This window comes from Tenrec ecaudatus, chromosome 2 (assembly GCF_050624435.1).
Source record: "Tenrec ecaudatus isolate mTenEca1 chromosome 2, mTenEca1.hap1, whole genome shotgun sequence".
Taxonomy (NCBI): Eukaryota; Metazoa; Chordata; class Mammalia; order Afrosoricida; family Tenrecidae; genus Tenrec; species Tenrec ecaudatus.
Window position 1 is genome coordinate 290,410,830 of NC_134531.1, and position 14,908 is coordinate 290,425,737.

Genomic DNA, 14,908 nt, shown 5'->3' on the forward strand with positions numbered 1-14,908 from the left:
CGGGCTACACATTGAGCTGCCAACCACAGTCAGCGGTTCCAATCCACCAGCAGCTTTGGGAGGGAAAAGATAAGGCTATTCAGTCTCATAAAGGTTCACAGTCTGGCACACTCAATGTGGTAGCTCTATTCCATTCTACAGGATCACTATGAGTTGAATCAACTCGGTGGCAGTGAATTTTATTTCTGTCCTTTGTCTCCCTTCTCACACTCCTCCTCATTCAGCCTGATCCATAAGCAAGACCCCGCATCGGAAGGGAGAAGGGAAGAAGTAATATTTGTCCGGTAAGAATAAACCACAGAGTATTGGCACCAAGACTAGGCATTTTTTCCCATCTGTTCAGACCCTTTGTTGGGAGTCCTTCCTTGTGCATTGAATCTTCCTCGTAAAATTTGCTCGGGAATGAAAACAAGACAATCTCAGCGATTACGCTAACGTTGTCAACTCCTGTGGAACATTGGCAGAGGCCGAGAGAAAAGGCTCTGCCATTGGCATATGCTTGAAACCACTGTTGTCACTTCAATCTGTGAATTAAAAGAAACAGCACAAAACACAGCAAATATTTGGTTTGTTTACGTTCTTGTTTTTATTGACAGAGGTCTAGTCGGCATCTCTTACACGAGCAAGAAGATAGCTGCAGATTGCTTTGGGAGTACCACGTAGCCTATGACTTTTCTTTAAATTCGAGGCCTGGGTGGACAGAAGAGAGCAAATGGCTGGGACACTGTCCATTGACGTTGGCTGTCCATCCCAGCTGCGGCAGAAGGCATTTACAATAATAAATCTCTGCAGCGCCTTCTCAGCGGCATTCCAGCACAGCTCTGCTGCACGGCGCGGTCTCCCCAGGCTAGAGAGTTTCCATCTCATGATAAGGCACGTCGCTTCCTAGGGGCTCTTGAATGCATGTGTACTTGATAGGAGGTGGTGGCGGCTTGAAAGGTGGGGGTCTTTGCATGCTAGGAAAAAAAAACGTTGCTCTTTCAACACACACACACATATATATGGAGATATAAAATTCAAAAATGGGCAAAAGTGGGATTCAACGATAATGAAAATTTCCCATGAACTTTTTGAAGTACATACAACAGACACAGACACACACGGGTGGTTCAAGTAGTTCATGGGAAAATGGAATTTTCTACAAACGTTTCAAGCCCATAGATGCATATATATTGGTAAATATAGTCTATGATTAAATATATTGTTACCATATATACTCAAGTATAAGGCAACCCGATTATCAGCTGAGGCACCTAATTTTACCACAGCAACTGAATATAAAAAGTGCTGAAAAATTCGACGTATACACGAGCATATACGTTACATATATATCATAAAACTATGGGAATAAAACATGCACACAACACAACCTTATAAAAACCCAAACCCACCTCCATCCAGTCAATTCAAACTGTTAACAACTTGACAAAGCAGAGTCAAGCTGCGCCCTCAGGTTTCAGTGGCTGTAAACATTTAGGGGAGCGGAACGCCCCATGTTTCTCCAGAGGAGTGGTGGATGGGTTCCAATTGCTCATCCTGTGGTCTTGTGGGGGGAGCCTAATGTGTAGCCCCTTATACCACTGGGCTCTTAAAAATGATTAAAAACATATGTTCATGTTTATCTATAGCTATGTAATATATATGTATGTTACATGCACACAAAGGAATATAGGTACATACATATATAATGTTTTTAAGGTGGAAAACAGATATGGAATTTTTCCTGGCTTGGTTCATTTAGCAGAATTTTTCTGATTCATCCTATCAGCTATTCGAACATCATACTACTACCATTAATTAATATTCACATGGCGTTCTATAGCTTACAAGGAACTGTATCATAATGTTATTTCATCGACAACTAGGAGCTGGAAAGAGATGCCAACCAATAATGCAAATCTTATCACCAGAAAAAGAGGCTGTTGCCCCAAGGCAGCTGCTTTCTGATAGAAGGAGATTTTCTATATGTGGATACAAAAAATGCAAGTTTATTTTTCTTTTCCCAGCAGCAAAATGTTAACATTCTGAGACTTAAAACAAACATTTGTCTAATAGCCTCTCTGCCCACCCTGCCTTTAACCACCTCCGCCATGCACTCTTGATGTGTTGTGAGACAGCTTAGAGGTGGGAAGCAAAGCTTTTCTGGTTCCTGAGTCGAGCAGGTGCTGGCTGGGCAGTGCCAGGTCCCTTCTGCTTGAATCAAGGAATACTCTTCAAGTCATCTCTGCACAAGGCACGGTTTTATGCCAGCGCAGCCCATCTGCTGGTGTTAAGGGCATCACGTGCATCCAGGTTACTGCAGGATGGCACAAATGGCCCAACTATCTTCATGCCAGGACACAGAAATAGATGCGTGAGCGTCTTTCTACGCAGGACACAAGCTCCTGACCACCCACAGTATCTAATTGCATGGGAGAAGTGGGGTGGCGGAAAGGGACTGGAGGGAAGAGAGGCGAAGGAAAGGGGAGAAGAGCAAAGAGGAGTTAAGGTTTCTCATCCCCGTGTAACACAGGCATGTGTATAAAGAACAATAAAAAATCATGCACATCTGTCATCTGATTTTAGCATAAAGATTCCTAATACTTATTATCTGGTTTTCTGATGTTTTAATGGAGACTTTACTGATATGCAAAGGTGGATACAAGTCTAAGAGGCTTTCACTTTGCATTTTTTTAAAAAATAAAGACTCAGGGAAAGTATGACTTTCTCAGGGCCACGTGGCTTGTGCCCACGGGGTTGTCCTTGGACAAGAACCTAGGATTGATGTGCTGTGTGCTCCACCATGAAACACTCCCTGCACGTGGTCCTGTGGTCTTCCAGCTGACGCCATGAAAGAAGAGAAGAGGGTCACAGAATGAATCACAGAAATACTGATGTGGAAGATGAACTCGGTGCATCACGGGATCTCCTCTGCTCAGGGAGATCTCAAGCCGCCAAGGCAGAAAAGCGAGGCTTCCCCTCAGATGTCACCGCAGATCGCTAAGTGGAATCTATTGCAACAAGACCCAAGAGAGGAAACTCAATGCTCAAGGAACTGAACACTCTACAAACATTCCCTTTCTTTCTCAGTTTCACACTCGAGCATCTGGGGCCAGCTGGCCCCAGGCGGTTCAGAGATGCATGCAAATGGAAAACAAATGAAGATGAAAAGAAAAGCCATTTTCAGTGTGGGGGTGAGCTGAGCCTCCATGCTCATTTCATGCCCACTGGCTTGTTCCACCTGTGAGTGTTACGGCTTGAGCAGGCCCAGGTGGGGGAGGATACGGGGTCAGGAGCTGTGGACAGCATCCCAACTGTGTGGCTCTGCGAAAGCCCGAGAGTCTCTCTGAGCCTCGCCGAGACGCAGTTCTTCAGCAAAACACGAGAAAGCAGAGGTTGTACACTGGTGCAGATAGGAGCTGGAGGCACAGGGAATCCAGGGTGGATGATACCTTCAGGACCAGGGCTGCGAGGGGCGATACTGGGAGAGTAGAGGTTGGAAAGGGGGAACCGATTACAAGGATCTACATGTGAGGGGAGGGGAAAAAAAGAGGACCTGATGCAAAGGGCTTAAGTGGAGAGCAAATTCTTTGAAAATGATGAAGGCAAAGAATGTACAGATGTGCTTTATACAATTGATGTATGTATATGTCTGGATTGTGATAAGAGTTGTAGGATCCCCTTAATAAAATGTTTAAAAAAAAAACCAGAAGCGAACGTCCACAGAGTAACAATATTCCAAGGGATTAGTAAATACTGTGATTGGAAGAAGGATCGGTTGCTAGCTCCCACAGTACTCTACTCACATTTCTTTCTGATACCGGCACCATTTTCTCAGGCCCAGGCCAAAACAGGCCACGCAGGAAAAGAGCAAAGCTGCAACAATCACGGGCCAGGACATTCCATCATTGTGCTTATTCACCTCAGCACCTGCAAGGGACAGACAGAGAGACGAATTTCAGTGGCAGCCTTCTCTACTTGTTTTGGGAAAGAGGCTCATTTGAACTATTTCCCCTGTCTGAAGCATGTTTTTCCCCCCAAGAGTCATGGGAGGTTTATTAATCATAATAACACACTGGGTACAAGCCTAAAACTGGTTCTTATTTGTATTTTCATTTTTTATGTAATAGTTTTCTATATAAGTGCCATTCCTTTTAGACTGTTCCAGAATCGAGCTTTTCTCCCAACCCCACCTCCCTACTCTCTTTCATCGTTACCAAGGGTCTGGATAACTTCTGGTACCGAGTGCCCAGTGATGGTATTTGTAAAGGGGAATGCAGTACATGGCACAGAGCAGCTGTAAATTTGTATTCCAGATTTAAGCCAATAAAGAGGAGATCAGATGTGAAATAAGGACCAAGTTTTGAATGTTCTTATTCCCTAAGGAACAACAAGGTGTTTTATAGGGGAGTATTATGCATTAAGAGTAAGAAGAAAATGTAAAGGAAGTCTGAAGTCAAGTTGGCCTGGCTAACAGCTATGGAGTAGTACTTCTCAAAAGACTCTCTGCCACAGCTTCTCATTTCCGTGTTCGTCCAGAATTGATAGACTGGGGTTTCTAACCCTTTGAGATATCTTTCTCTCTCTGTTTCCCTCCTTCTCCAATCCATATCCACAAAACCAGAGTACAGGAGGACACAGTCTTGCTGTCCTTTCTATGGATTGAAAAGAGAGACATGGACATGAAAAGTAAAAAGGATAAAAAAATGATATTGATCAGTGTTCGCTAGATGGACTCTTTTAAAAACCATGCTCAATTCATTACATTTCGAGCAATGAATACCAAGTCAGGTCGTATGAATCGGACACTATTAAATACTATAGATTCTAGAATCAGGGCAACCTAATTCTTATATTCGGGATGATTTTTTCCTCTGAGAAAAAGGAAGGGTTAAGAAAATGAATTCCCTTAGGAAATAAGGACATCTGTTTCTACCTGGCAGAGAATGAAAGGGAATGTCTATAATTATAAAATTTTATAAAAAGTATATACATAAGTACAATTAAAAGATAATCCTTACTACTTGAGAAGACAGTCATCAGCCCTTAAGATAACTTAATAGTTCATTATTATTCTTAAAGAAATTTTCTATAAAAAACACATGTATCATGGATATTACAAATGGGGGCTGGTTATATATACTATTCAATCATTGAATTCTTCTTTTGAATACAGGGGGATACATATGGTAGCCAACTAAAAAGGAGGGGGGAAACAGAGAAAAAAAGATGGATAGTGGGGGAACAGGGCACTAACCCACCCACCTAAGGGGAGGGTATTGTTTATATCTCCAAAGGGAAAGAGGGACCAGACTTACCCTGGTGCTCTAAGATGTGGCTGAAACATGCTGGCATGGAATAGGGAACCAGTGGAGAGGTCTGAGGGGCTGGCCCCAATCCCAACAATGTGGACACCTGCCCCTCTCTCCAGGAGAATTTATTTCAGAGGACAGCACTGAATCTGTAGCTCAGGGAGAGGGACATGTCTGATCAGAGCACATGGGGGAAATGAAGGGGGAGGAAAAGAGAGTGGAGAACATCCTGGCCCACCAAGCCTTGAGGACGACATTCCGGCTCAGAGCAGACAATACAGTGAAGACCATATGGCCGGCCCCACTATGAGACATGACATCCCTCACTGACCCATAGCCCTACAGAAGATAACACTGGAGACAGTGTGGGTATTGCACCCAATCTGATCCCACCACATGGAGGCAAAACACTAAGGGCGTGCAACAGAACACCAAGGGCATCAGAGCAACAAAGTCCCCAAGGAATACCCAAAATAGACTTTGGGTCCAGGGCATGACACCCCATCAGACTCAACTGGAAAACACTCCTAAAGGTTAACAAACTGTCCTTGAACTAACTACAAGCTTTTCTTTGTTATTGTTGTGTTGTTATTTTTATTGTTTTGTCATTGGATTTTGTTGTTATTGTTTTGTTTTCATTTGTTGCTTGGTTTTGCTCTGTTTTGTTTGTGTGCAAATTATTATCTCTGCAGGTCTGCCTAAGTAAAATAGGATGGATGAACAATCTGGAGGAGAAAACAATGGAATTGGCAGTTCTGGGGGAACATAGGAGAGGGGAAGATGGGGGGAAAGGAAGTGGAGTTAACAAACCCAGGGACAAGGGAACAACAAGTGATCTAAACCGGTGGTGAGGAGGGTATAGGAGGCCTGGTAGGGTGTGATCAAGGGTAATGTAACCAAAAGTAATTACTGAAACCCAAATGAAGGCTGATCATGATAGAGGGACACTAGGAAAATAAAAGGAAATAGAGGAAAGAGCTAGGAGGCAAAGGGCATTTATAGACTCTAAATAAAGGCTTGTGCATATGTAAAAATATTTATAGATGAGAATGGGGAAATAGATCTACGTGCATATATTTATAGGTTTAGTTTAAGGTAGCAGATAGACATTGGGCCTCCAGTCTTGCATTGGGCCTCAATGCAAGAATAGTTTGCTCTATTAAACTGGCATTCAGGTATCAGGCATGAAAGAATAAAAAATCATATCATGGTGTGCTCACCTCCCCAATACGATCACTGAAGACAAATGAGTGCATAAGCAAATGTGCTGAAGAAAGCTGATGATGCCTGGCTATCAAAAGAAATAGTGTCTGGGGTCTTAAAGGTTTGAAGATAAACAAGTGGCCATCTCACTGAGAAGCAACAAAACCCACATGGAAGAAGCACACCAGCCTGTGCAATCACGAAGTGTCAAAGGGATCAGGTATCAGGCATCGAAAAATCATGTCATTGTGAATGAGGGGGAGTGTGGAGTGGGGACCCAAAGCCCATCTGTAGGCAACTGGACATCCCCTTACAGAAGGGTCACGGGGAGGAGAGAAGTCAGTCAGGGTGCAGTCTAGCAATGACGAAACATACAACTTTCCTCTAGTTCTTAAATTCTTCCTCCCCAACCACTATCATGATCTCAATTCTACCTTACAAATCTGGCTAAACCAGAGGATGTACACTGGTAAGATAGGAACTGGAAACACAGGGAATCCAGGACGGATGATCCCTACAGGACCAGTGTTGAGAGTGGCGATACCTGGAAGGTGGAAGGTGGGTAGGGTGGAAAGGGGAACTGATTACAAGGATCTACATATAACCTCCTCCCTGGGGGACAGACAACAGAAAAGTGGGTGAAGGGAGACATGGGACAGAGCAAGATATGACAAAATAATAATTTCTAAATTATCAAGGGTTCATGAGGGAGGGGGAAGTGAAGAGGGAGGGGAAAAATGAGGAGCTGATGCCAGGGGCTTAAGTGTAGAGCAAATGTTTTGAGAATGATGAGGGTAATGAATGTACAAATGTGCTTTACACAATTGATGTATGTATGGATTGGGATAAGAGTTGTATGAACCCCCAATAAAATTATTTTCTTAAAAAAAGGTCTTTTTTTTGGCATCCCTACCAGTGACTTACCATCCTCTAATAAATATCTGTTGTTTTTCAATAAAAGTATCGCTCTACCATAGCAGCTTTAATTGATCTCTAAGTTTAGATGGTTAAATTGTTTCCAGGGCTTTTGTTATTTTGAAAACATCCTAATGAAATTGCTTTTCAATTATACATTGCACATATTTTTGGGGCAAAAGGAGTATTTTTGGATCAAAATGATTGTGATAAGAGCTGTACGAGCCCCAATAAAATGATTTTTAAAAATTGTTTTCTTTCATTATTTCAACCAGATTATAAAATTCTTATAGATGGAAACTGCATCTTTAATATTTTCATTGATCTAGTTTTTATTATACTGTTTTTAATGCAGCAAAATCTTTAAAAATATATGCCAAAGAGTAGAATTTAAAGTATAAGTTACCAAATACTTCCGGTTGTCCACAGTTTGTATTATACCATGTGAATTTTCTCACATGAACACTGTTTATCGATGCTGAAGATTTTTCCTTTGCATGAAATTCATGTTCAAGGACTTAAGGTCTTCTTGATGCTCAGCCCAACTCATGAATGCCCAACCAGGCACGGAAATACCATAGTAGTTTATAGACTCTTGTAATATGTGATCCTACAATATGTTGAATGTACAGCTTGCTAGAAAATGCTCATAGCTCAAACACCCAGAGTTGATGATCACTCACATGGTAACCTCAGGACTGAACAAGATTCTACTTGAGTCAAATTTAAATTCAGGCGGCTCTGTACTGGTCATCTAAGTAGTCCTGGTGGCCGAGTAGGCTGTTACAGCAAAGTTTTGCCAGCCACAAATCACAAAGGCCAATTCTACTCTGCGTGTAGGGTCACTATGAGCAGAATCCACTCAATGGCATGAGTTTGGTTTAGGTTTATATTGAGAATCTAGGAGCCTTGGTGGCCTTGTTGGGTAAGCATTGTATTGCTAGCCACAAGGACAATCATTCAAACCCACCAGCCACTTTTCAGTAGATAGACGAGGCTGTCTGCTCCTGTGAATATCTCCAGTCTCAGAAACTCTAGATAGGGTCACTGTGAGCTGGAAATAATATGATAACAGAGGGGTTAGCTTCTGCCCCCTCTCTCCCCATATAAGAAGATATACTATTTTCTGCTAACATATTTCTTTAAAGAAATATAATAACAAAGGGTTGTCAAAGGGTCTTTAAAAAATCCCTATACACTCTCTTCCAACCAAACACAGGAAATAGGGCATTGTCTTCAAGAATGCCTTAGCAGAAAAGCAGGGCTCCCTTCTTGCCCCACTTCAGGACCCCCCAAACTTCACTGCCCTCGAGTTGATGCTGACTCCTACTGACCTTATAGGACAGGACAGAACTGCCCCTGGTGGGCTTCTACTCATTACAGGAGTAGAAAGCCTCGTCTTTCTCTTGAGGAGCGACTGGTGGCTTTGAACTGCTGACTTTGTGGGTAGCAGCACAACCCATAACCATTACGCTACCAGGGTCCCTCCGTCACTAGAGTAAGCAGTCTTAAAGACAACACTGTGTTGGAGGTGTTGTTAGGACTGTGATTTGCCGGGAATAGGATTCTACCACCATGTGTTACATAGAACAAGGCTCCTATGGCCTGAAGACAGAGTGCACTGTTTAGTTTTCCACACAGAGGAAACTGACTACCAAGATAGATACGTTTACCAGGGAAGTGGTTGCACCCCTGAAGTGAAAGAGTTAATCATGCCTGCAATTTTACAATCTGGATTCCTTGTCCTCTTACTGTGTATAAAACAAGGGATTATATTTTTCATTAAAAACATTTCATGAGTTCACTTACAGGCATATTCTTTGTTCCAACAGTTTCATTCCTGCCCAACTTTTCACAGGCCTGACATGGATTTTGCTACTTTTCATCTGGTTAGTTCTTATTCATCTCTCATAGTTTTGTTTAAATAGCACATCCTCAGAGAAACATAGCTTGCTTTCCAATGAACATTTTTCTGTTACACTCTGGCAAATACTTGTACTATGTCATAGAACTCACTCCAATGCGTTTAATTATATGATGATTTGTTTACTATATCTCTCCTCCAACAGATGAGAATCCGTGTTCTCACCATATTCCAGCATATGGCAAGATTCTTGGAAAGGGCTAGGTACCCAATAAAATACTTGTTGAGTGAACACAACATAAAATCCAATAAATGATACAGAAAATGACACATTGGTGATATGAAAATGGTTATTTTCAATAAATCCACGGGCAGTTGTGAGGACTTCTGAAATTCTGGCTGTGCTGGTGGAGATTTCACTCAAAGATATAAAGGACATATGTCTATCTGGAGTGATCCTAGGAGTCATTTCACCCTGATCATGAGGTGTAGATTCGTGGGAAATCATGATTGGATATCACTTGGCATTTAGAAAAATTCCATTAGGATGATTTGAATCCTCCTAATATACATTGGAAGTTTACGAAGAGCCAATACGCAGGGAGGCTTGGAGCCAAGGGGTGAAATGTTCCATTGGTTTAAAGAAAAAGCAAGAAGAAGCACACTTCTAAACAACTGAATGATACCTCGCAAAGAAGCTCCATGACGAGGGCGTGCTAGCATTAACCTCTGTCTCCATTCCCTCTAGCTAGATCAGCTTCAGCCCAACGAAATAGTGCGTCTCCTGATCTCAGTGTATTTAATAAAGCCCACAACAAGTCTTCCTAAAATTTGAGAAGAAAATCTATGTTATTTAACAACTCAATTTTTTTTCATTTGAACAATTTAGCCATTGAAAAATTTAATTAAAAAAATTAAAAGTAGAAATAACTCTTTTTATTTTTCCCCCGGGAGGCAATTGTGAAAAAGCAAAGGCTGTAGCGCAGAGTTCACCTTGAACCAGAAAAGAGGAAAAGCCTAAGACGGGGCTTATGACTTTCATCTTTGAGTGATCGGAAGAGTTTTGACTCGTTTTATTCCCACTCTCGTCCTTTTCATGAAGATGCTCTTTAAAAAAATAAGATAAAGTGTATGTGAAAACATTTCCCAAAGCAACATACCTGTACGTATGAGTCACTAACACTGAACGCATTCTCCATGCTGGACAGTGACCATAACTCTCCTTTTCCAAGTTATTCTCGCACGAGGACTACTGTAACCACAATACCCCCAACCCAGAATGTCCCTCTTTCCTCCTTTCTCTCACACCTGGTAACCACTAATAACATTTAGTTACTATGCATGCACTTTATTTTGGATAAGTGAGATCATAAAGTATTTGCTGAAGATGTATTCAAAACGCCTGGCTGACATTTGTTTCTTGTCTCTTCTTGTTTTTCCACATCTGTCCAGAGAAAGGAAACCACTGTGTTTCCTGCTCCTAAATCCTCCCCAAATACTCACCACTCAATGTTGAGTGTGCCCCTGAGGGGGAAAATCCGTTCCTTTCACTGGGTAGCCACGAGACTGCTGAAGGAAAAAGAGAGTCGTCCGATGTAAGACCAGCTATTTTATTTTCTGTTCTTTACCTTTAACTGCATGCAAGTGTTACAGAAAGCATATTAATTAATATGTGCAGCAAGGTTCACCAAACGGCCCTGTAGTACACATTAGACAGTCCCAAAGTGAACCGCGAGTTGGGGAGATGCCTATGGTCCAGATGTCTCTAAAGCAGCCGCTTAGAAGGGGAAAGCAGGAATGGCAAGGGAACCCTAGGAGAGGGGTCTTCAGGCACCGTGGGCGGAGACTTCTCTGATGCTCACTTAAGAGATGAGCCAAAAGAATGGGCAAAATGAACGCCCAGGCGGTACCCTGGCCATTAGTCAAGAAAGGGGTGCCAAAAAGGACCTGCAGATTCACGCAGAATGGGCATAGGGGACATCGTTTGTGTTTGTGGGTGAGCTGACTTTATTGCTGGACTGTGACCATTGAACTTGTCTCAGCAGTGAATTGTCAGGCCCTTATGGTGAGAGGCCTTGTCAGCTGCATAGTGAGTGCTTTGAGGCGTTCCCAGGCAATCAGCTCTGACGGGATAGCACCAAACTCAAGCACCACATATGGCTTTTGAAATAAATCTGTCAACTCAATTTGTTTATTCCCTCTGTCTGGCAGGAAAGCGCCACATCTTGGCAGGCCCTCACATATCTGTATGGGCTAACAGGCCCGCCGTGTCATGCAAAGTACAATGACGAGGGAGCACATAGTTGCCATTAGTAAAAAGTAATTCCATCCACTTATTAGAGAAATGACCTTCCTTGCGTTTCCTGGGTAAGGAGGTTTTTGCCTTTCAAAGCCAAATGAGCAACCAAAACCCAAACAGATAAAACAATCAAACATCAAAAGCCCTAGCTCTCTCTTTCCTTGGCTTCTCCTTAGATGCCCAGTGCAGTTGCAGCGACTGACCTTCAGAGAGGTCGGGGCCAATGCGCTCGCTCCCGGGATTTCTTACAGGAGAATTCCTGTTACAGCTCCTTCCATTTGAGGTGAAGGTGGTCTTAGGGAAGGTGTCCTAGGCTGCAGGGTGGGCTGCTAGCGGGGAAGGTCTGAAACCATCAGCTGCGCCTCAGGAGAAAAGTGAGGCTTTCTATTCCCATAAAGAGTTAGTCCCAGAAAAGCCCCCACGGTAGTTACGATCAGTCCCAGGCGACTGCTCTAAGTGAGATTGATTCAATGGCTATGCGTTCACTTGGTTTGTCCCTGCCATCGCCTCTCAGCTCCTCATTTCTTAATTCGTCATCATCTTTTTCGTAGGAGAAGTACATGAGATTGCTAAGCAAAGAACCCGAGAAGAACCAGCCACGTCAAGGAGAAGGATAAGTAATGTATTCATAACGTGGGAAAAGCATGGTCGATTTGTGAATCATGAAAAATGAGATCATATCGAAGAATGAACTGAAGAGCTCACACATGGGGTCAATCAGACTTCGTCTGAGGCCCAGACGCATGTGCGGGTGTGCTTGTGCATGCGTGTGCGCACGTAGTGATAGTGAGATCATGCATGAAATGGTAATAGACCAAGTTATAAGTACAGGAAGCCTTGGGATTTTTCATCATTTTTGGCTTGTCTAATTTAGACAGAGTGGCTGATTTGACGAAATCACCATTTGACCTAAATGGGTGGAAGAGGAAACTAGAAAGGAAAAGTAAGCTTTGGTTTGCTATTCTGTGTCCTCATCACCTGGTGTAAAAGGTAAAAAGGTGTTTTAGGACGTCATCAACCTTACGAACTTCTGATATTTAGATGGGCAGATTTAACCATCTCGCAGGTAGTTAAAGGAAAAATAAGCATTTTCATTCCAGACTGTAGGAAACATGGAATCTGAAGTAGAATTAGACTCCAATATTCCTGACTTCTTCAAATTGATAAATAAAAAGAAAATAATATCTTATTAAAATATGTTCCCATAAATGAAATATATATACAGTGTCCTCAGAATATTGCCGTGACATCCAAATATGCACACAAAACGTAGGCACACACCAATAAACTATAGGATGTTGCCACAAATACCAAGAGCCCCCCAAAACACAACCACTGGGTTTATGTCACTAGAAATCCATCTGTTAGCCTTCTTTGTCTACCTCAGAACACATCAAGAAACCACTGAAATAAGCATTATGTGAGAAAAATAATCCCATTTCCAATGCCTGACATGAATCCTGCCAAACGCATCCTCTAATCTTGGATGTCACCTTGCAGTCTGATCCAACAAGGGAAAACATGTTTCAAAACCAGTTTGGGAGTGAGCAAACATTATTAACTGCTTGGATCTGGAAATGCATTTGTGATGATTATAAATAGTGTGACGATGACAGGGGATTTTCCCTTTAAGTTTATGGATGAAAATGAGGACTGCTTGGCGAGTTGTTTTTAATTCCTGCATAAGCAAGAATGTGAGTCTACCAGTACTGGTTGGAACCAAATCAAGTTTTACAATTGCTCCTTGGCTTTAGCATTGTCTTTATAGTTCATCATTTCTAAGGACTTTTTTGGGTAAGAATGACAATAAGAAGTTGAGGTAAATGAAGTTTTCAGATGGGGGAGGACAGAAAATGTGTGGGATTACATTATTTCATCTTATTAGGCGATCTAGTTAAAAAGTCAAGAAATGTATACATTTTAAGCATGATGCCGAAGTACATCCATGTCAAACAGGATGCTCTCGGTTTCCCAGTCTCTGGAGGCAGATAGTCTCTTGAGGGGCCTCCCATGATTCATCCTGATGCATGGGATTCCTGGGGCAAGCTACTGCCCTGGAAATTTACACAAAGCAAGTAGGTAGAAAGGTGAAAACCCACAACAAACAGATCACACATTTTCATCGGGTGCAGGTGGTGTCCTTCCTTGTCCTTACCCCCATCTACCGAGTGCCTGTCATTTTTCAAGTCCTTAGGACACAGTAAGAAAGAAAGAAGTTTCGCCTCTGTTCTATTGTACATTACACTGTAATTTCAATTAAATTCAAAGTTTTAAAATATTGGAAATAAATAAGGAAACCATCAGATATGGATACCTGTTTTGCCGATAACTGAGACACGTAACACATGCTCATGACCATAATCACACAAATTTAAGTTGGAGCGCAATTTCTTTTTTGAGAAATTCATCCAACAGCTTATTGTAAACTTTATAGCCACTGCCCACTCATCCCTTCCATCTAACCAACATATATGAAATCATTTATCAATTAAAGATTGTCTATTGTTCACAAAATCCATCCCTGTCATTACCAAAGGCACTGGGAATAAAAGTAAACACGCAAACAAAACACTCATCAAACTTACTTGTATTATTGTCACAAGATTAAAGAAAGACATCTACTGTCAGGAAAGTAAAAGCGTTCTGGATAGTTTATTATAAATAACTCAATTTTATAGTAACAGTTTGTAGGCTCAATGTAAACCTATTACGTGTAGACTTTCATTCCTGATCGGACTAATCGTTTTAGTCTCAGGTGTTTTTTTTTCATGGATAAAAGAGTTCAGGCTCTTGCTAGATAACATGTACTGAGTGATGGGCATTGTTTTGACTTGCTTCATAATACATCACTGCACTTTATGCAGCATTAGATTAAAATGATAGGTATCTGCAAATTATCCCATCCTATTCTACATTTTCCTCTTATTGCACATATCTTTTGCTCAACATTTCTCACCTCCATCATACCTTTCTGAGGTGTTATAAATAACACTTGATTATCTTCTCTCCATTTAATCCCTTGTAGCCGCACCAAAGGCTCCTGCTATCATATGCTTATTTATATAGATTTAAAATTTTTACCACACATATACCTAATCCATGTAGTGTTGGTTTGTATTTGTTTTGTCAATTTTATGAAAAATACTCAAGTATGTTGTCCACTGACATTGGCTTTTTTGACTTAATGAAAGCTATAGCTGAGTCATTCATTCAGTTTTCATTCCTGCATAATGTTTTATGAGAATACTATAATTTATTTATCCAATATACTGGACACGGTCATTTAGATTATGTCCAACTCTTGTTATTATTGGCTGTGTTGCCTCCCCCACCCCC

The 14,908-nt window shown here is 41.7% G+C and overlaps 1 protein-coding gene across 3 annotated transcripts in view; it reads right to left on the bottom strand.

Annotated features, from left to right (window-relative positions):
• Positions 1–847: 847 nt before the first annotated feature.
• The window catches only part of CD96 (CD96 molecule), a 119,515-nt gene continuing 105,454 nt past the window's right edge, over positions 848–14,908 (bottom strand). For 2 of the 3 annotated variants that reach the window (XM_075543471.1, XM_075543469.1), the window contains 5 exons: positions 10,773–10,842; positions 9,603–9,692; positions 8,926–8,929; positions 3,786–3,901; positions 848–956 (listed from right to left, as the gene is read on the bottom strand). In XM_075543471.1, the coding sequence (XP_075399586.1) occupies positions 848–956; positions 3,786–3,901; positions 8,926–8,929; positions 9,603–9,692; positions 10,773–10,842 (389 nt within the window). The remainder of the gene's footprint in view (positions 957–3,785; positions 3,902–8,925; positions 8,930–9,602; positions 9,693–10,772; positions 10,843–14,908) is intronic. The other variant, XM_075543472.1, reaches the window with a different exon arrangement.